Source organism: Gymnoscopelus microlampas, assembly GCF_963454915.1.
Source record: "Gymnoscopelus microlampas genome assembly, chromosome: 22".
NCBI lineage: Eukaryota > Metazoa > Chordata > Actinopteri > Myctophiformes > Myctophidae > Gymnoscopelus > Gymnoscopelus microlampas.
Window position 1 is genome coordinate 12,278,043 of NC_139959.1, and position 23,273 is coordinate 12,301,315.

Below are 23,273 nucleotides of genomic sequence, written 5' to 3' on the forward strand. Positions count from 1 at the left end.
TACATTGGCTATTTTCTGCTATTTTTTGTGGACTTGAATAGCAATTTTACTGAAGAGTTTTAGTGTAGAGGTAAAAAAGGAGGGCCAAGGTCAGACCCCTGGGGGACCTCGGCTCAACAAAGTATATAGGATTTAAGTGGTTAAGCTGCCTTCAAGCCACATAGCCTACCTTTTCTGGTGCTGCTCCTTTGGTTGTGAGGCAGGGGGAGCGTGCCCAGTGAAATATTCTGCCTCTATAGTGAAAGGAGCAGTGATAGCAGTGTGATTGGTGATCGTTATCTGCTTGGTGACGGCTCTCTTCAAGACGACATTGTCTCCAAAGTCCAGCACCAATGATGATGAGGAGTCTTGATCATCTGTGGCAGAGCTAGAAAGGTAAAAGAACAGTATTGAAGGTGACAATGATTCAGTTCAAGTGGTCGCAACAAGCTCATAGCTCGTCACTTCGTGCCACGCTATGAGCTTGTAGATCTGCTATTTTTGAAAAATCGTTAAGATTTGTGACAAATATTTGAATACATATATTTTTAAAGACAGTGAACATTTTTAACTCTTTGCTTCTGGGGTCCCTGAAACATAATGTTTTGAGATGGGGTCTGCGACCAAATACATATCATTTTGGGGGTCCTTGACATGAAAAAGTTTGAGCACCACTGATATAACAACATAAGTTTTTCAGAAAACTAAACTGGATTTAGAAGACATTTGTAGAATCGGATCCTCAGATGTTAATGAGTCACGGTGCAGAAGATAAACAGTCAACACACCGGACGCTGGGCAGCGAGAAGGACACACTGAGCTTCTTGGCCTTGGAGTAGAAGCCCAAGACAACGGGAGCGTCCATGCCCTCCACCTCACAGACAGCTGCCACCTCCGTCAGTTCCAACTGCAGAGAGCAAATGGAGGAACATGTACCATGGATAAAAAGACAATAACATAGTAGCAGCACAACAAACAAAATCCCATAGCATACGTATCCCCAAGAATCCCAGACACTGTGACAGAACCAAACCTAATGTCCAGTACACTGTACAGGACATTAGGTTTGTTGTTTTTAATGGAATTTCTTAGATTTTTTTTATTGCTTTAAATTCATGAAATTCAATATCATCATCATGTATTTAACTCAAGACCATGTTCACATGGAGCACAGATTAATTTTTGGCTACTTTTCTCTTGAGAAATGTTTGAAATGTCTTTACATTTCTGAAAATGTTAGTAGTAAACAAAAGAAAGCATTCAAAAGGGATGACCCATAACAATGGGTCCGTGACCCAAACATGGGTTCCGTACCCACTGTTTGGGACATGTAGCACAGACACACTTACGTGTGTGTGAGGGGTGAAGGTAACAGTGATGTCCATGCTGGCGTTGGGCCCCAGAGTACCAGAGGATGGCTCGAAACTAGCTGTACACTGAGAGGCCTGCTCACCCTGGAGATGAGACTGGCGCAGAAAAACAAAAGACTTATAATAAGCAAGTATCTAGGATGGTTGGGGAATGCTTTGGAGTGTCATGATTTTAAACATATCAGCAGTTCATATAAAGGTTAGCTTGCAGTCTATGACCTCGATTGTTAACCACTTTCAACCTGGCGATGCTATTTCTTTTACATTTTCGAAAAATTGTTGTGTTTGGACAATTTTGTATAATTTATAAATTTATAACACAAATCTTCTCTTCTGGGGATACCTGGCAAAAACGTTTTCAGATGGGGGTCCGTGGCCAAATACATATCAATTTGGGGGTCCTTGACTTGACAACGTTAGTTCTAACTTAGTTCTCATAGTGGAAAGAGCCATAAGACACCTTTGGGAAGGCAGTGTATGTAGCATAAGCATACCATCCAGGTGAACGGGGCAGGGAGCATGGTCTGGTTGAACAGGGTGACGACCCCCTGGGCAGGAACCCCCATGTAGAGCTCAGAGAAGACCAGCTCACAGCTCAGCAGACACACCTGAGGGCGTTGGACATCTGCCTGCACCGACAAGTCACTAAGTATGGAACAAACAAATCATGAAATAGATTATATAATAAAGCATAAGGGTGCTTCCCTCAAGCACATTATTTTTATTACTGATTTATGTCACATTGCGTTGACTTTCGTGGTATGACATGGCATGGGAGTGTGTGTGATCCACTCGCTCAGAGTTAAATTGGAAAGACTAGGGTCCCAGATATTTAAAAAAATCAACTGGGGGTCTGTGACCTAATCTATATCAAACAGGAGGGTCCTTGAATGACTGGTGTAGTTAGAGCTGCGGTGTCCTCCTCCTCACCATCCAGCTCCATTGTCCACTGCCAGCTCCAGCACCGAGTCAAAGTGCTGACAGGAATGTGGCCTGAAGAGGACGTCTACACTGCAGCGGCCCATAGGGGGCAGCACACCTCCACATGGCTCCACGGACATCTAATGCACCAACACACAGCACAGACACAACACTACTGTCAACCTAGATCACCTGGTCAATGGGAATACTAATCTATGTATCAGAGCACTATACAGAACTCTACTGTAAAACTAGATCACCTGGTGAATGGGAATAGATCCATGTATCAGAACACTGAGCACGCTACTGTAAAACTAAACCACAGTGGTGATGACTGGGAATAGATTTGATTGATTGAATTCTTTATTAGTAATAAATGTAAACAGCACGTGGTACAGTATTAAAGCTAAAAAATAATTTTATAACACAAATCTTACCCTCTGGGGGGATCCCTGACAAAAAAAAATTCAGATGGGGGTCCGCGACCAAATACATATCAATTTGGGGGTCCTTGACTTGACTGGTCATGATTCACCAGGACCCTGGATGGCTTGAGTCTAGGCTTAAAATAATTGAAAACAATATTTTTAGAAATCTCTATGGGAAAAAATGCATTGGCTTTTTTGGAGTGGACATGTCAGAGTTTAAATACGTTATGCATCTCTCTTTGCCCACACTATAGCATGTGCGTGTCACAGACTACATCCTGCTCCTCGCTAACTACTCCGACTGTAAGTGCAGCTGAGCAGGAAACGAAACCTGTGGCCGCGGGCCCCTTTACTGTCAAGGTATGTGATGCTCTCCTATGGCTGGGACAGTATGCGAAACCGTTTGTGGTTAAGAGAAGGAGAAACTAAACGCTAGAAATAGCGTAGGTTGCCGAAACAGGCAATACTATAGGCTGATACAAAAGAATACAAAACATAGTTAAGTCTAAGGTCAACTAATGGTCAACTAACAGGTGCAAAGACAACTCAGACAGTCTGCGGGCCCTGAGACACTGGGTACATACGTGACAAAAACATACATTCACATGCACTAACATGCACACGCTGTCGTTGGGTTAAAAGTTCATTAGACAAAAACATAAGGTCAACATAAGGCCAACAGACAGAGTACAGAATTACAAACAGACAGACAGTGTTTAAATCTATTTCAGCTGTGTAAACCCTGGCCCTTACCGTATATACTTTTGAATTGCTGTTTTATACTCCTACCGTATTGTGTCATGTTATTTCCTTCTGTTTTGTCATGTTTTATTTGCTTTGCGACTCATTTTCAAAAGATCTGTATACATTTGAAAACTTGAAATGGGACATTCTGCACAATGAGTACTTTTACTTTTGATACTTTAAGTACATTTTGAATTCCAGACTTTTACTTGTAACAGAGTATTTCTATGTTGCAGTATTGATACTTTTACTTAAGTAAAACGTTTCCCACCACTGCCGTTTACCGTTTATTGTATTTACCACTGTACCTGTGGGGGATGGTGAGGTCTGCTACTCCTCTCCTCCAGGGTCCAGGAGGCCTCCACCTGGGTGATGTTAGTGAGGAGCACCGTGGCCTGGGCCTCCTCCCCCAGGCTCAGCAGCCCCAGGTCCAGGCTGGGGACACTGAGAGTCACCCTGGGACCCTGGCCAACCACACATGATGAGAGCACAGCACCAAGTGCCGCGTTATGAGCTTGTATATCTGCTATTTTAGATAGCCAAAGAAATCTAAAAATGACAGAGATGTGTTCCCGGATTGAATGGGTTAAGGATTAAAACAAATATTTCAAAATGTTCCTTGTACCTTGAAGGTGACATCCACAGCCAGAGTGACGGGCGTGTGGTGATGTTCCACGTGACACAGCAGACCAGACACCAGCCTCTCTGGTCGGCCTCCGGTCACCACCAGCTCCAGATCCACACACTCGTTCATCTCTGAACCAAAGAAAAAACAAACATCAATCACAAACGAGTCACCCAGTAAACTTTAAGTACCTTCATGTGCGTGTAAATGGGACTATTATTTATGCATCATATCTTGGTATAATATGCAATGTACCTATTTCGCCAGTGGGGGGCACAACTTCTATTATGTGGCAGTCGCTCATCCTGTCCCAGTGAAAGCAGATGGAGGACTTGCTGTGATTCCACATCTTTCACACAAAGACACGATAAGACAATATGATGATTTCTGGGAAGCATACGTATTAACGTTAATGTTTGTAATGTAATTGTATGTTAATGACTGTCAGTGGCCTACAATACCCTGAATTTCCTGTGAGTGGTTGTGCCGATGAAGACTTCCCCAGGGATGTGAATGGCGTACGGCTCCAGTAGGACCTGATGAGCCTCCGTTGATCCCTTCACCTCTATTTCCATGACAATGACATCGTTCACCGTGCTCAAGGTCTGTGACGAGCTAGAGAAGATAATGCAGAAACAATAAAGATTTTTGGAAATTGAACAAAATCATTAGAAGGCAGGAAAGGACACTATTTTATACTTTGTCATACGCCAGTGTCGTGCAAAAATAGCGAAAATAGCTGATCTACAAGCTTGGATAGTTTTGCTAAAAAGAAATATGTACAAGATTAGAACATTTTTGAAAAATGTTCCTATAATGGCATGCCCAAAATAGAGACACCAGTTTAAAGTGGTTATGGTACCTTTCAGTTTGGAAAACTCAACGTGTGATGTCAAAATACAGTACATACAGTCTCTTGTGGTGGCATTTTCTTATTGCCATGCTTACACAATCAATCATACACTGAGAAATGCCTGTACAGTGCTGAAGGAACTTTACCCGGTCTCACTGCACTCCGAGGGCAACTGTGGGATATCCCTCAACACCAGGTGACAGACACTGTGGTGATCCTTCAGCTAAAGACAACACAGGGGAGGTGAATGGTGTTTTAGGTGTGTGCGCGTGGAATGCAAAGAATGTTTTGTAAACACTTGTATTACGTATACAATACAGAAGATGTACAGTTTTTTAGACTGTGAATAAGATATGATACATGATATGATAGTACAATAGGAGAAAGGTTAGGGGATATTGTACTTATAGGGGACTATTTCACTTTTTTAGAGTTCACAAGTCTAATGGCTTGGGGAAAGAGACTCTTGCAAAAATATATATACCAGTATTATACCAGTGTTCTAAAGTCACCTGAAGATTAACATAACCTATAATACAACTTCTTGGAGTGTGGCGTCCTCTCTGTACCTCTTTGGGAAAGTAGGTAAACAAGAACTCGTGGTCCTGGCCGGCTCCCAGAAGGCCCGTTGCGGGGCTGACACTGAACACGTCATCTGTGGCCGGGTGGAAGTGGATGTGGGAGGGCCCGGGGGCCTCCCCTGGCAGCAGTGGCTGCAGGTTGGGCTGCATGATCTGCCAGTGGAACGGCAGCTCCAAGTGACTATTAGAGAGAGAGAGAGATGGAGAGACACACACAATGAGTAGGAGACGGAGTGATACAGATCAGTGGCTCTCAAACAATTGTGCCGGTGACCCCCATAAGAGAATATTTGTGTTGTTAATGTTTTGAAATGAAAACACATTTTTCTACAAAATGGTCTATTTTTGAATATCTGAAGTATGCTTGAAATAAAATTGAGGCTGCTGAGCAAGAGCAGTGTGAGGGATTTTTCCTCATGAATATTTCTTCATGAATGGTCAACAGCTGAAGTATAAAATAGGGTTAAAGTGGTTCAACTGATTTTAATGCTTTATTAACTAATTTAGCTATAGGGACTCCCATTTCGAGAACCAATGCATTATAATCTGGGGGTGGGAGACCCCAGCCCCGTCAGGATTGGTACGCATAAGAGCAAAATTGCCACCATGTGAATATGATCTATGAGAATGAGAGAGAGAAAGAAAAGCTCTTTGTGTGCGTGTGGGTGTGTGAAAGAGAGGGAGAGAGAACTTCCCCTTGTCTGAGAAAGTTTCGTATGCACATTTGAGCGTGTGCTTTTTCTGTGTGTGAGTGTTGTGGAGGAACGCCGCAATCAGGGTTGCCATGTCCGCTTATTAAAAGCGACTATATATGAGCTTGTTTTTCTGTAAAGTTGCTTGTAAATATTGGTAGTTGCGTTTTTTTGGGCTTGTTTCTAAAATAGTTGCTTATTTTGGCTTGTTTCCTAATGTTGTTTAAACCAGTGGTTCTTAAACATTTTAATGTAAAGGACACCTAAATGAATATGTATTTGTCCACAGACCCCCCACCCTTTTGAAAATATTTTGTTCCAGGGACCCCCATCCAAGATTTGTGATAAAATGTCTCAGAAATCTTCAAAAATGTTCACATCTTCTTCAAGAGATCTATACGATCTATAAGCTCACAAAGCGTCGCCATTCGACGCGTTGTGAGCTTGTGATGTACATGCTCATGTGACCTAGTTGGCTTGCTTCTTTTGGGCTTGTTTTCGTAGACGTGGTTGCTTAATTCTCTCACAAAATCTGGCAACACAGACCGCAATCCAAAAAGGTAAGGGAGCATGACACGGTCACAACAACGCTGTGAACGCTGTGGTGGGAGAGGTACTTTACTTAAATAGGCAAAAGTAAATGTACGTTAGTTACTTTCCAGCGCCGCACAACAACACAGAAACGTACGTGTTGTTCCTAATGACAAGCGTCTTGTGCTGCAGAGAGTGGGGATTACAGGGGCTGAACCGGACGTAGTGCTCGGCTGTGAGGTCATGCAGCTCCCCCACACTGTGCTGCTGTTTCTCACCAGACACACACACCAGCTCCAGAGCAATCAGCTGACCCTCGCCTGACACACACACACACACACACACACACACACACACACACACACACACACAGTTAGAGTCCAATGAATACACTTGCTATTATACTACAGCAGCGGTTCTCAAACTTTTTTTAATTTCATGGACCCCCATAACTCTGAGAGCGTACATATGGAACTGTAAAGGGTCCATTTGGTTCCATTTGTATACTCTCAGAGTTACAGACCTGGCTGTATGGGTCCATTTGGTTCCTTGAGGTCCACTCAGGTCCACTCTGAGAACCACTGCACTACAAGATGCTATTCTATGATTCATTTGTAAGTTTTATACATTTTCTATTATGACACAACATACTTTGAGAAGAAAAATATGTCCGGGCGCACTGTGTGTCAGCTCCCAGGAGAAAACTTTATTAAGGACTAGGACAATGTTTCGACCGCAACTGCAAGTCTTCATCGGGTCGAAACGTTGTCCTACAAGACGATAAGACAAAAAAAAGACAACTTCATGCTTCTTCACCTTGAATGGTCATGTCTTTAACCTGGCAGTTGTCACACACGATAGTGAAGACCTGAGAGCTCTTCTCAGAGTTGCTGGGAAAGAAGACCACCTGAAACCACATCAGAATAAAAAAGACAGGGAGGGGGCCAGTAGAGAAGCCATATAAATATTACAGGTGTGTGAGGTTGCAGCAAAAAAAACAGCCCTATAAAGCCACAGTGCAGTTTTTGGACACACTCATTTATTTGTCAAATCAGCCTTCATGATTTTGGGGGATAAATAATGACCTCATGAACAGAAATACAATTAGTGCAATATCACTTATATACCGATAATAATAACCCATTTGGCAGGCCAATTGTAACACTTTTTTGGGGGGTAATTTGATTCTTTGTGTGGTTACTGTAGCCTGAATCGCTAGCCACAGGCATTAAAAAAAATATGTTCTGGCGTTTCACTCCATTATTCATAATGAGTAATGGAGTGAAACGAAATGAAAATTCAGGCTGAGCGTCAGGATATGGTTACTGCACTTTGGCTTTGGCAACAGGCGGCCCGTGGGCCAGATCTGGTCCACCAGCTGCCAGCATCTGTCTCTAACATTGTTTGTAAATAATTTACAATATCTGACTGATAGACCCACATAAAGTAGGCTGTATAATATCTAGAGAGAGTCAACCTCCACCTGAAGAATGTTTATTATACTCTTATCCATGTTGAGAGTGAATGACAGGCACATGAATCACTGTGGCGCTGAACCCCTCATAGTGAAACCAATAGGTAGGATGTGAAGTTAACCACTTAGTCAGAACTAGACGATCTACAAGCAGACAACGTGTCTCAATGAAGACATTTTGTATAGAGGGACAAAAGTATGCACCAAGTACAGAGCACACAGGTCCAGTTTATAAGTACTGTATATATAGAGGGTTTAAGTCATAAAGTATACAATGGCTCTGCATTGATTAAACCTTGTAGGAAATATGCATAGTTCTCTTTTCATTCCTTTGTGAATGTTCTGTTTTCACTGTCAACTTTCATCTTTAGGCTTTTGGACAAATAAATAAAAACAGTTTCACACGCCTTAAACAATATACACTGTTTCCTCCATATCTATGAGGAGACCTTGAAAAATGAATGAGCTCTTGTTTGAAAAGGAGGATGACGGTCTGTCTCCAGATAAAATGTTCTTTTTGTTAAAGGTTAGGGCAACAGATAAAGGACAACTTCTGATATTTAAATAGTAGTCCATTATCTAAACAATATCAGTTTGTTTTTTCATGTAATCATATGGAAATTACAAGTTAAGTAAGGTTTGAAAAGGTGACTGTACAGGTAGCTAGAATGGATACTGGAGGAAGCTGCTGGATGTACATACTGTATTGGCAGTACTTCAAGTACAATATTGGCCTATAAATGAATATTGTAAATGTCTAGCATTCAAAACAGATATATTTGCAGTGCTCTGGAAGCCTCTCTACTGTAAAAGGTTCAATTATATGTATATCGGTGAAACTGTATATTCTTGTATTTGCTTATAGGAATTTCAGGTGAGTTGACCAGGGTGGACTTCCTCCACTCGTGACATCACAAAGTGACTTAATTTGGGATTATTGAATGTTAGGGGATGGGGCAGATTTAGCTGTTCAAACTCCTTTTTCCAACATTCCAAAAATGGGCCCATTGTTTGGGAAACACTGGCCTGGAGCAGTGTTTCTGAACCACTACTGGACCCCAAAGGGCCCTTGGGGTGGTTCCAGGGGGTCCCCAGCAAAATTAGTTAATATAGCGCCACAATAATTTCAACAACTTTAAACATATTTTACTTTACTTTGGCTATTCAGAAATAGCTATACAAGCTCATAGATCTGCTCGTAGATCTGCTATTTTGAAAAATCTTGAGGATTTGTGCAAATCTTTGAATATATATTTTTTTAAAGCGAACATTTTTAACACAAATCTATGCTTCTACTGGGGGGTACTTGGTCTGAGGCCAAATACATATCAATTTGGGGGTCCTCCTTGCCTTGAAAACGTTTGAGAATCACTGGCCTAGTAGAGCCTCAGGGAAGTTGGGAACCACTGTTAACTGTCAAACATTCCACTCAAACTCACCTCCACTAAGGTGGCCTGACCAGGCTGCAGCTCAAACAGCGAGGGGCTCAGAGCGAACGGCGGCTGCTCCGCGAAGCAAGCCGTTACCACCGACTATGAATAGAAGAAAAATGACAAACCGACCATTAGAGTGGTCAAACACAACACGCGACCGCAAAGGATGTTAGCTCATGTATTTTGGTATCGCAGGGTGGTTATTAAACCGTAATGTTGTGTTCCTCGGTCTGCAGTGTCATTGCTATGAAAACACATCGAATTATCTTAGCATTACATGCGTCCCGTGGAGATTTACCCGCAGGTTAGAGGCTGGCCACTGACTCTTGGGTATGATGCAGAAGGTGCCGGCGCTGAGGCCATCGTTACGGCACTGGAGCTCCACAAACTTCACGCCTCCTACCAGGCAATAGCCACAGTCCAGGAACCTGGGCACTGGGCATCAATAATACATAATGGGATAAGCAGAGAGCAGCGACAATATTACATCATGTATTCCAGTGGTTCTCAAAGTGGGGTCCAGGGCAGTGTTGCCAGATCTGCTTATTATAATTCCCCCCCCCCCCAAGATTTTATTTGAAAATAGCAGATCTACAAGCTCACAACGCGTCGCATCGCGACGCGTTGTGAGCTTGTAGATCGGCTATTTTCAAATAGCTGATGCATTAGCTGATGCAAGTGCTCATGTGGCACATTGTCGCTTCTTTTGGGCTTGTTTTCCTAGACACGTTTGCTTGTTTCTCTCACAGAGTCTGGCAACACTAGTCCAGGGTCCCTCTGGGCCTTACAGGTCTTTTATAAAGCATTGTTCTGTGAAACAGTAACGATCGGAGGGATAATAAGGGTACAAGGAAGGAGACTCACGGGTGAGTACTGGAGGGGGTCGTCGGGCCTTGATGGGCACCAGGAGAGGGTACCGCGCCTGGGTCTCCACCACTATGAAGTCCTCATATTCTGCTAGGGAGTCTGGAGCGAAGCGCAGCGTGTACTTACAGCTCATCCCCGGGGCGACGACGCCGCCCACGCCGGGGAATCTGCCTGCCAGACAGCAGCTCACTGTTAATCTTTCCTCCTTATGTTAAATCAGCTGTAGCTCTTACATTCAGGGTTTTGAACAACGCATCATCACCTCACACTTAAGTGTCTGTTACAGTAGGTGGAACCAGTATGCCCATACAAAATTCAGGCTGTGGCACGAGAATGCCACAAACCACCGACTGCATTCCTGGGATGTTATGAGTATATCTGTCAAAACACTCTGGCGTTCCTCTTCGATTTAATCACTGATGACCATTTATGGAACGGCATATTTAAGCAGGATTTCCTCTACTGGTCTTTTTCAGGATCAAAAGGCAGAACTCACCCAGACCGATGGAAAAATATGGAGTGGTAGGAGGGATGACTCTCACGTGGCGGCTAGTGGCGGTCAGGTTCTTCAGCTGCACTGTAGTCTGAAGGAAAGAGAGAAAAGAAGACAGAACATAAAGCGATGTCAGGAATTATTAACGAAACGAGACAAGGCACGCTGTAGCTCCTACTCCTCTGTCCTCATCCTCCTAGATCTAGACCTATCCGCAGCATTTGACACAGTCAAACATCAGCTTCCCCTAGACACCCTTTGTGACCTTGACATCACTGGGACGGTACTCAAGTGGTTCTCCTCCTGTCTGTCTGACTGGTTGATTCTACTACATGTAGGTTTCATGGAAAGGTCTGCTTTCATCCCTCCATACCCTCTTGACCAGAGTTCCCCAGGGGTCTGTACTTCATCCCCTCCTTTTTTCCCATCTCTGTTCATAAAACTCTCTTATTGCTGATGACACTCAACTGTTTAACTCCTTCCCTCCCTTTGCCACACAGATTGAGCAGCACACCGATGCATGTCTGGCTGACAACTTCAGCTCAAGGCAGACAAGACTGAGCTTTTCTCCTCTTCTTTGGAAAGTCTTGCTCTCTGCAGGATCTTTCCATTTAAAATCGACATTGACTCTGGTGGTTCCAGTTTTGACTGCCAAGAACCTGGGAGTGGTCCTGGATAGTCAGCTGTCCTTCAAGGCACACATTTCAGCGATCACTTGATCCTGTAGATTTACACTGCACAATATCCGGAGGATCGGACCCTTCCTCACCAAGGAGTCAGAATGTTGATGGCGTGACTGGTCTTCAACCTCCCTAAATGTTCACACGTCTCCCCCATACTGCACTCCCTCCAATGGCTTCCGGTTGCTGCCTGAATCCAATTCAAAACACTGCTGATGACCTACTGTACATGGCAATCAAGGGCATGACACCCCCTTAGCTTCAGAACCCCTCCTGTATCCCAAGTTCTGGAATGCCCCCCCCCCGTCAGGAATGCATACTCACTCCCAATTTTCATGACAGTCTGAAAACTCACCTCCTCAGCCCCTATCACACCTCATTCCTTAGATCATATCTTGTTGCCTATTTTTGATAGATGCTAGTTATAATATAAATCTCAAAGTGCTACATGGGTTTAAAAACATGGCATAAAAACAGCAAAGGCAACCAAACAATTACATGGGACCCTACTAGGCTAAAGGGACAAATTAAAAACTAAGTAAAAATAGGGCATAGGAAAAAAAAGGCCCAATAATAATTAAGAAAACGCTTTGTTAAAAAGGTAGGTTTTTAGTATATTTTTAAAAGCATCAGTGGACTGTGGTGCTCTCAGGTGTTCAGGGAGGGCATTCCAGTACTATTGTACTGTATGTTATGTAGATAGACACATATACGGTTTGCTTGTCCATACATGTAGTATGTTGGTATTTGATGGTATCATAGTTATCATTTCTTTGAACTCTATCGATTGACTGGGGTTCTTGCCACTTATTCCAATCTTACACTTTGTAAGTTGCTCTGGACAAGATTGTCTGCTAAATGCCTAAATAGTAAATAGTATAGAGATGTCTTGTGTGGAAGTGGAAGATTTTGACTAAAAGGGTGGCACTAGAGGAAAGACCATAGAGAGTCACCAAATTCAGCAGGGTTCATCCGGGGACATGAAGGTGCACAGTAAACTCCAAGGCAATGCAGCCATTAGTGTCAGACCTTGGAAGTGGTACTTACAGTAGTATGTACTGTATAACTCTACTATAGTTATTTGTCTGATAGAATCAGACAAAACAAGAGCATCTACTGTATATTGATGATGGATAGCTGTCATTCTGTTCTTACATAATTGTATGCTTATATGTGCAGTCACGTCGATGTGAATGACACTGTTGAATGACATTGTGCCTGACTTCCAATAAATATGAAAAAAGAAAAAAAGAATCAGACAAAACATGAACTTACCTCATACACTTGTCCGACAGTATAGCTAGTGAAGACCACTACTGATGGATTTGCTAGAAAGACAGGTATGGGTTCATTTGTGGAGCTGTCAGGGAGACAAAAAGAAACAGGGCATTGTCTTAAAAAATAATCACACAGGTAATGCATATAAGAGGATGCGCGCCCATATTTCCTGTATTACTTTGTGAACTGAAAACACAAGGTTAGGAATAAGTTTAGGGTTAGGCATAGTTTTACTGAGGTTATGTTTAGGAATAAAGTTAGGTTTAGGCATAGTGTTACTGAGGTTACGTTTAGGAATACCCGTGGCAACCTTTCCGAGGTCGCCGGATTTGACCGGGGGGTGAACGTGTTTTGGGGCGAACGTTCTTGTATTTGCCCCCACTGCCCCCATATCCCAGGTGATTTCAACATTTTCCCCCCCAACTCTTTTTTTGGCAATATAGACCACTGTCTTTAGTTGAGTTTCTGCATTCTTATTGGGCAACATTATTTATTTATTTGACTGATTTTCCTCTTTTTCCCACAAGGTCAGAAATTCGACATTGGGCCTTTTAAATTAGCACAAAAAAAGTCTCAAATTAGCAAAAATACATCAAACTTTGAATCTACTCCACCTCCCTCACATTATTTCTAACACAATTATGTATAAACCCCCTGATTCAAAGAGACTTATTTCACATGGTAGATTTTTATCACAGCATGTGTGAATCAATCTCCTGCATTTGAAAAGAGAGACAAAGAGATCTTGTTATAACAATTAGTGATGAAAGATGGGAAATGTATCTTAGCTATTCATGGTTGCGCTATGAACTCCAGACCACCAATTGGTTCAATTTAAGGTAATTCACAGGCTGCATTTTTTCCTGTACTAAAACTGCACTCATTTTATCCTTCTGTATGCCCACAATGTAACTGCAGCTGAGGTCACTTTGGGACATCTCCTTTGGACGCGTCCCAAACTAACTAAAGTTAAAGCTGCATTTTGTAACTTCTACCCCTTCTACACCGGATTTGAACCCGGTTTCCTGTGCAAGTGCTGATTTATTTATTTTTAACCGTTGAGCTGATAGAGCCTGCCTGCTTGCTCAGGGGATAAATTTAATCTCGACCATCAGGTAAAAAATTGTGTCTGTAGGTGAGACATGGCCTGGCTTTGACACGATCTAAACGTCTCAATAGAAGAGCAGGGAGACAAAATACAACCACCCCGATTGTATAAGTTATATTGAACATGCTCTACTTGTGTTTATTAGAACTAGTTGATCTGGCCAAGTGACCTCCAGGAATAGGCCAAATGACGACCATGACCTACTGCCAGGCACTGAGAACATCGCTGGGCCATGTGGCCTACTGCCAACAAGAAGAGACTGCACAACAGAAGAGCCATCAAAACATCACGATGCTGCAAAGGCGTCAAGATGGCTGTGGACACAAGCTACTTAGACACAAGCCGGGGCCTGATCAACCCCGGCTGGGACGCATGGGCGAGGGTGTCTGATGTTTTCCAGACCCGAAACACCCAGTGAACCCAGGATACATCACTGATGATGTGACTAAGTTGCAGCAAAAGTGGTTATTAGAACTACCATACAGATACATTTAAATTGTATTCATGAATAAAAAAAGTTACATAGTTGCATAGCCTTAATAGTGAGATATTTGTATGTTTTTTTTTTCTTCCCAGAAGTATACGACGTGTCATCATCAACACCCCAGATCCTTATTGTGTTGCTCTAGGTGGGTCTTAACATTTCTCCTTGTCAACACAAAGCAATACAATATGTCAGTGGTTCTCAACCTTTTCAGACCACGACCCCCCAAAATAACCATATTTGATCTGGGAACCCCCCACCCTGAGAAGCACTTGGAATTGTAGGAGTTGAGGCATTACATTTAGTTTTACTCGGTTCCATAGATAAAGGTGAAAATAGCCGATCTACAAGCTCACAGAGCTGGTAGATCAGGTATTTTCACAATTGACAATTTGGCCAATGTACCAATGTTTGACCAGTTTGTTGATTACTTTTGATGCAGTAATGGTCTTTTTTCATTCTTTCATTTTTATTTATTTTATTAAGGTATTAAAAATGTCTTGAAAGTCCTTAAATTGTCACTTTACTGTCACGTGGGGACCCCCCCAAAATCATATGGGGACGCCCCTGGGGGTCCCGACCCACAGGTTGAGAACCTTGCAAAAAGGAATATTCTAACCCTCTGGAGAGGAATAGAAGTGCCCTCTTTTAAAACGTGGCTAGCAGAAATGACTAATCTGTTACTGTACATATGGAAAGGATAAGATATGACGTTTGCACTCTTTGATAGTATGTGTGTGGCAACTATTTCTGTCTCACCTGACAAACACAGCTTAAAGTATTTATGAACATAGGTAACACAGTTAGTTGGAGCATATCTATAGACTCATAAAAAGGGTATCATGTAAGAGCAGTATTTTGTATTTGATTTGATTCTGTAGTTATTTTATTGTTGATACTATTATTATTATTATTATAAATATTTCATTTTTTGGTATTATTGGGAGGGATGGGATACATGTTTGTGTGTGAATGTACTGTACGTAGCCTATATTTGTGATTGTGTTGAAAGTTCTCAGATTAATTAGCTACAATAGCTACAAATGTAGCCTTGTTAGTACTGGATGATTACAAAATAACTGAAAAGGAAAAGAATTTTGACTGTCTAAAATTAAATACTTTTTTGATAACAAGTGCTAATACAGCACTGTGGACAAAGTATTACCTTGAGGTTTGTACAGACAGGTTTGTGAACAGTATGTTGTTTCAATATGTGAACAATAGAGATAGCATGTACCAGGGCAGGAATTCCATGGCCAATGTGCCCCCATATTTTGGCCTATTTTTCTAAATAAATGGCACTTTTTATTTATCTATTTATTGTTGTTAATCCCTTAAGTTAAAATCAATATTTCCATGGACTTAAACCATTTGATGGCCTTGCAGTGGGCCTTTGTACCCTTAAAGAAATGGACAGAACCAAAGGCCAAGTTGCCTTGCCCCTAAAATTATGAAATTCCATAACTAATAAATACATACATGAGCACTATTACAGTATACTATATACAAAGATAAACATGGAAAATGCATGGCAAATACATTCATACATATGTATTAGCACACACGCTCGCACACACGCTCGCTCACACACACACACACACACACACACACACACACACACACACACACACACACACACACACACACACACACACACACACACACACACACACACACACACACACACACACACACACACACACACACACACACACACACACAAACATATATAGCTGTTATGCATGGCTGCTGATGTGAATTAAGCTTAACTACATTAGCTTTGACACGTACATATTCAATGCAACCAATGTTACCATAACGAGTTGTTTGACCAAAATAAGGAAGGAATGTTGAGGGTCGGATTAAAACAAATTGTACACAACATGTGCTGCAGAATGCACAAAGTGACATATGTAGCATTCATGGCGGTATTTTCTCAGCAGCGGACGGTAAAGCCTTCTGCTGACGAGCTACAACTGGAGAATACGCCACCAGAGTTGTGGTCAACAGTGTGTGTCAACACTGGAAACAAGAATTGGCCTCTTTGTTAAACCCTCTCAGTGGTGGAAAGTAACTAAATACATTTGTACTCAAGCACATACCACTAAAACTAAAATGTATACTATGGCTATTTGAAAATAGCCGATCTAAACGCATCACGATGCGTTGTGAGCTTGTGGATTTGCTATTTTTGAAAAGGTTTGACACATTTTAAACAATTTCAGTACTTTTACTTTGGTACGTATATTTGGATTTTTTTAATACAGACCTTTTACTTGTAACAGAGTATTTTTATACTGTGATATTCGCTACTTTTTACTGTGTGCTTCTTTCACCACTGAGCCCCTAGCTTCATGAACTATCCTGATTGCATGGTTTGGCTTGTTTATGCAGCCTCTCCTTATCTGTGTATACAGCAAGTCCTGTCTTTGTGGAGAGGACATAATATTTGGAAATAATTTGTCGTGTCGATAGGCTTGGAGGATTGGATTGACATGGCTGCCACACATAAGCCAAAAGCAGAACATGTGCCAGGAGGTTTATTGTATCACAGTGATCCATTTGAAAGTCAATTTAGTTAGGTAGTTAGGTACAGTAGTAAAGTGAATAGACCAATTATTTGTTTACCAACATTGAGACTGGATGCACAGGTGATTGTTTCACGCAATCAAATTCTCAACCTGTTGTTTCGGGGTGCACTGGTTTCAGCGGACCCCAACCCCCTCTTGTGTGTTGGCTAGTGAGGCGCGTCCTAGCGAGACCTGACAGAATGGGTTTCATTGCGCGCATACTTGTTGCGCGCATACTGGTTCTTATCAGTGTGACGTCGTCTGTTAAGGGGTCTATTTAGTAGGCCGTGTGGTGACCCACCAAAAAGTGCCTAGAAAATGAATTTCGTTCCCACGTCTTGGATCTACTTTTTCAATGCATTTTTGCATAGACAATACCCTTGTGGACTTTGGGTTAAAATGTCTCCGCACAAAATCCTGCAGTATTTTTTTACAAGCCAGAAATGTATATAACAGTGAATAACCAAAAAACGAAAATCTTATGCTGCTGTTTTTGCTTGTAAAATGTGTTATATTGTTTTTGGCAACACAAAATCTTTCTCAAATGTCATAAATACATGTACCTAACACCTGAAACAAGTATTGGTGCCTTAGTATACTCATATTTGAAATGTAGAAAGAGGTTTATTGTATCACAGTGATCCATTTGAAAGTCAATTTAGTTAGTAAAGTCAATTTAGTCTAGTCAAGTACATTTCAGTTTGTACTTTCTAAGACATCATAAACGAGGCTGATGAGGTCAACCACACCTGTCTGGCGCTCATATACAGTATGTATCTACAGTATATCTATCTATATATATTGGCCTTCCCACACCCACACTTTCTGATATGAATGATAAACCCATCACACGCTTTAGCACTCACAATAGTAAATGACAGTGATCGTCCCCTCAACCGTCACTTTACAATCACGCCATCTGGGTGGTGATATAGAACTTTGAGATGGGGAAAAGGTTGGTTTTAGTAGGAGTTTTGTGCACTCAGCCATTGCAGCGCTAAACAAACTGCCTCACTGATATGATGTTTGTGTACTCTGGTGGGGACTCTACAGTATGTATTGTCTTTATGTTGTGTTGTATTTTGATGAACAGACTTGTGTTGTGAAATTAAATATTCCTCTGGGACAAATAAAGACTAGCATTATTATTATTATTGTTTATTATTATTATTATTATTATTATTATTATTATTATTATTATTATTATTATTGTATTATTATTAATAATAATATTATTATATCTATACATATATCTATCTATCTACAGTGTGTGTGTGTACACACTGTAGATAGATAGATTTATGATCTATCTATCTATCGTAAATTCAGATTTACGCACACGTACACTCGAGCATGCACTCACGCTCGCACACATGTGCACGCATGCGCACACACACACGTGCACATGTGTGCGTGCGTGCGAGCGTGAGTGCATGCTCGAGTGTACGTGTGCGTGTGTATACATAAACACAAACACACACACTTCACATTATTTGTGAATACTGTGAAGAGTGTATTGTGTAGAAGCTTGGAGGACACTGAAAATGTGACAGTCAGATGGCAGATTGTTGTGGTCCTAACATTTTGTCTGACGCCAGCGATGGGAAATTCCACTCCATGTTATTGGGGATGTTGCATTGTGTCTGGTCTGGAGACCACGGAACATAATTCATAATATGGAGTCTTGGGACTCGTATTATTCATCAAGATTATGCATAGATTTACGATTGGAGAGGTTTCATTCCTCACATGCTCATACAAGTATGTGTGTAGTGAAACGCTGGTGTGGCATATAAGGTGTAGTGTTCCTGCTTAGAATCCCATTTTTATAAGCTGATTATTAATATAGTTTATATAACAGGGAATAATTTAGCAAAAAACATTGTGAGGAACAGATGTGAAACAGACTTTTTGGTTTGGTGTTAAGTAAGCTCTCTAAACTGGTATAATCTATAGGTCAGGTATAATGTGCCCATCGTTATAATAACACCAGTGGTAATACGATGAGGAAGATCTTGCCTGTGGTAGGAGAAGTGACATAGTGCTGGCACTATTACTGTCACGATCATGTTACACGTCATTACTTTGGCACAAAAGGTGTGCCACTGCTCAGACTAAGGGAAAGGCTGCTTGTATTTGGGAGCGATACGAGAGAAGGATTACCTGAGCGCATGCTTTTGTGTTAAATCAAGTGTACATATGAAACCCTTTCACATGATACGGTATGACCCGTGATGATGTCAATATATCATGATTGGATCATCGTAGACACTATGGTGAAAGGGCTTGCTGTATTCAGCATCAAAAACATTGTACTGTGTAGCAGAGTACGCCTGCCAGAAGCCCGGGGGTTTCAACGTTTTTTTATGCAAAGGACCCCCTAGCTGAGAGAGAGATGAAGCAGGGACCCCCCATACATATTGTATAAAATTGAGTTGCAGATTATACTTTTTCATAAATTTCATAGATAGCTTCATAGACTTGTTGACAGCACTGTTATCAGTGCATGTTGGATTCATGTTAATGTGTATTTTCAGACATTTAACCACTTGAACCGTCAGTCTGTCAACACCACTTAACCTTTAACTCTGTACTTGGTCTGCTCTTTTTTCCCCATCTACACCAAACCTCTTTGCCAAAAATAGCCGACATACAAGCTCACAAGTCACACCGCCTCGCGCCGGGCTTGTAGAACTGCTGTTTTTGGCTAAAGTTCCCCTCAGAATAGGGGGGTGCTTGGGTTCAAGTGGTTGATGTAAAAAAGAAAAGGTCCTATCACACAAAGATTTGGCGGCCCCCCTGTAGTAGTAACTCGGTCCCGGACCCCCTGTTGAAGACCCCTGCACTAGACTAATAGCTCCCTTGGTCAAGGGGGATTCCACTTTGCATGAAGTAGATGTTTTGTTTCCCATGCGGGAGACCCCTGCACGGGTTGGACTCCAGCCGGTGGTTACATCAGCACATCACAGACAGATTACAGTACCTCTGATCCAACACTAGCGCTGTCTTCCCCTCTACTGGCTTCTCCACTCTGCTGCGAGGGAAGATGAGGGATTTCCCCCCCGCTTGCACATTCGGGGGGAGGAATCGGGGGTTGAGCAAGAAGCGGTGTCGGTCCTTTAGCCTCTGGAGTTTGTCCCCCTTCTCTGCCATGTTCGTTGCACACAGCTTGTTAGACAACTTTGGCCTGGGACGCACCTGGGTTGGTGGTTCCTGAGTGGTGGAAGAAGTAAAAGTATTGAAAATTGAAAATACTGAAGAAAGTAAAAAATACCTCAAAATTGTACTTGAGTAAATGTACTTAGTTACTTTACACGACTGCTGAAATGCAAGGGAGGTGAAATATAGACTGGGAAACAATTGACACCCTTCATTTAACACTGTAGTGTCTCACAATTTTTACGTGATTGCCTCAAATATTCAAGCTTTACCAGTAGTGATGGAATTCTTTTTACTGTGTGATGTGTTTTCATGTTTTTTTTAAATATGATCTTACATTAGTTCTCTTTAAATCAGTAAGAAACATCATAATTCATACTGTTATGCATGATGTTTTCTAATCAACTTGAAACTTGAATATTAGTTAGTAACTGTTATGGCCAATATGGAAAGAGTTAAAGCCCTTGACTGCTCACCTCACTGGGTGTTTTACCCTTAATGTCAATGTCTGAGCTAGACTCCAGGGTCAGGGTGGACTCTGAATTCTCCTGCAGGTTAAGGTTGGTGTTCTCTGCCCTGGGAATCAGTGTGTAGTCGTCATCCTGAGGCTCTCTGCAAACGTGCATTTTGTAGGTGAAAGTAGGAATTGCATAGTGAGGGTCGGACTTCACTGAAAAGGACAAGAGAAAACAGATAATCGATGTTAGGGATGTTAGTCAATATGTTATAAATCATATCATGTCATAAATTAAGGCAGCAACCTGAGGGTGCTTCTACGAGTGGCGCTGGTTTTGTCAGGTAGTCCTGGGGACAAATCAGATTGTTCCTTTTGAGAAGATCGTTGTCCACACACGTCACAAACGCTGATCTGACTGAAGAAGAAAGGGATGAAATGAAAGAAGCTTTAACTACATGAACCCTGGCATCCTTATTCTGGGCATGTCATAATAGGAGCAAGCATTTGGCAAAAATATTAATATAGCAGCTTTATAAGCTCACAACGTATCGCAATGGAACGTGATGTGAGCTTGTAGATCGGTCGTGTTTGGCAAAGAGGTTTGGTGTAGAGGGAAAGAAGAAGGGGACCAAAGATAGACCCTTGGGGTCAACAAAATAGGGTTAAACGGTTAAAGAATATATTCTCTTTTTTGTTCACAGTGAACATAGAAATATTAACGCTTAGTCACCCTATCCTCCAAACAGTTGAACAAAACAATGAACAAAAACTGTATTTATAAAGCGCCTTTCAAAATGATACTGATGGTAGATTAGGAACACAGTCTAAAAGTGAAGAAAAGGCTGCACACTCATAGCCACGATGCAGGATAATTTATTGAATATTATTGGGTATTCAATGAAAGATCCTGCATCGTGGCTGTGAGTGTGCGGCCTTTTCTTCACTTTTAGACTTATTTACCAAGGTCAGCAGCACCTCATCAATACTGGTGTGCGCCCTTTGTTTGCCAGATTAGGAACATAGACCACAGCTGTCTCTTCTTCCCAAACATCTTCAGTGATGCAGCCCACTACAGTAGTACAACTCTTATGCAGTGTAATACTCTATGGTACAGTACATTTACAGCACAACACAGATATGAATCCATAAGTCAGTTTGCATCTCACCTGGAAGGATCCCCAGCTGATCATAAGTCTCTCCCACCTCCTCTAACAGTCTCTTGTGCGCTTGGTTTTCTGTGGCTGTGGCACGAACCCGGGCCTGTATTATATGGTTCTCCAGCATGTCTGCCTCTTTCATACGCTGGGTGTATTCACTATGGGCCTGTAATACAATCAGACAGTAGTAGCATCCTTTACATTGTACAATATATACAGTATTGTCTGTGAGGATAGGTAGGCTACAAACAGGTTCTCAAACATGTCCATGTCAAGGATCCCCAAATTGATATGTACGGTATTAGGCCATACCCCCATTTGAAATTATTCTGACACCCATAAAGATTTGGCAAGATTTGTTTATATGTATAGCATATCTACAAGCTCCCAATGCATCACAATGCAACGTGTTATGAGCTTGTATCAGTTCTCGCCCTTATGAAGACCATAACCGGTTAAACATGTTCAAAATGTATTTTAACTTTACTTCCTCTCCTCCAGTACTCGGATCTCCTCTTCCTTTTTAAGTCTACATTCCCGCTGATACTAGAAGCACCTTCAATACACTTTTAAGACATTTTTATCTCTGTGAGCACCTCACCTTTTTCTCTTGTATTGGGACCACTTTGAACCACCTCAAGGACCCCTGGGGGTCCCTGGACCCCACTTTAAGAAACACTACACAAGGTAGGCTACCTGCTGAAGTTCTTCAACATATTTGTCATGGTAGTCACTTCCTCCCCTCTTCGTCTTGGTGAGGTTGGCAGACGTGTCTCTACCGATGACCTCTGTTGTGTACAGGTCCTTGAAAATGCTGGCCAACACATGTGAAATATCCTAACGTATAGTGAAGAGGGAATGTTAGGACGGTTAACTGCAAAGAAAGTGTTTGCCGGTCTAAATATTTTTAAATAACCATATATTAATTGCTTGATTCTAACCTGTGTTTTTTCTGATGAAGGTCTATGGCGGAGCATGGACATGTCAAACCCCGGTTTGAGTTGTGTCTCAGATTCTTCCAGCATGGTTGCTGTAAAGTAGGCTACAAGCTGGTGAATCAGTCAATTGTTTTGTATACCATTTATTAATCAGAAAAAGTATTTCCATCACTCGTATAAGGCTATTATTAAAAGAATAAAAATCATTAGCTCTTACAGTGTGTTTAGGAACACATTATAGCAAATAAAGCCAGTGGTACAGTACAGTACTTAAGTACAATTTTGAGGTATTTTCACTTTACTGGAGTATTTCCAATTTTCAACACTTTTACTTCTACTCCACTACATCTCAGAGGCAAATATTGTACTTTTACTCCACTACAAGTAACTGTTGTTACTAGTTACTTTGTAGATTTGGATGTAGATTTTATTATTATTACAAAACATGCAT

The 23,273-nt window shown here is 41.7% G+C and overlaps 1 protein-coding gene across 1 annotated transcript in view; it reads right to left on the reverse strand.

Annotated features, from left to right (window-relative positions):
• Positions 1-22,909, reverse strand: part of dlec1 (DLEC1 cilia and flagella associated protein) — a gene marked incomplete at its 5' end in the record, with an annotated part of 29,156 nt that extends 6,247 nt beyond the window's left edge. Inside the window, 24 exons of the mRNA XM_084048762.1 lie at positions 170-367; positions 768-886; positions 1,329-1,445; positions 1,844-1,994; positions 2,280-2,410; positions 3,751-3,906; positions 4,068-4,198; positions 4,323-4,416; positions 4,529-4,682; positions 5,067-5,143; positions 5,490-5,682; positions 6,882-7,044; positions 7,541-7,631; positions 9,638-9,730; positions 9,930-10,066; positions 10,496-10,669; positions 10,995-11,082; positions 12,947-13,031; positions 20,095-20,324; positions 20,747-20,940; positions 21,032-21,142; positions 21,894-22,050; positions 22,581-22,721; positions 22,826-22,909. Of these exons, the coding sequence (XP_083904888.1) occupies positions 170-367; positions 768-886; positions 1,329-1,445; positions 1,844-1,994; positions 2,280-2,410; positions 3,751-3,906; positions 4,068-4,198; positions 4,323-4,416; positions 4,529-4,682; positions 5,067-5,143; positions 5,490-5,682; positions 6,882-7,044; positions 7,541-7,631; positions 9,638-9,730; positions 9,930-10,066; positions 10,496-10,669; positions 10,995-11,082; positions 12,947-13,031; positions 20,095-20,324; positions 20,747-20,940; positions 21,032-21,142; positions 21,894-22,050; positions 22,581-22,721; positions 22,826-22,909 (3,269 nt within the window). The remainder of the gene's footprint in view (positions 1-169; positions 368-767; positions 887-1,328; positions 1,446-1,843; positions 1,995-2,279; positions 2,411-3,750; positions 3,907-4,067; positions 4,199-4,322; positions 4,417-4,528; positions 4,683-5,066; positions 5,144-5,489; positions 5,683-6,881; positions 7,045-7,540; positions 7,632-9,637; positions 9,731-9,929; positions 10,067-10,495; positions 10,670-10,994; positions 11,083-12,946; positions 13,032-20,094; positions 20,325-20,746; positions 20,941-21,031; positions 21,143-21,893; positions 22,051-22,580; positions 22,722-22,825) is intronic.
• Positions 22,910-23,273: the final 364 nt, after the last annotated feature.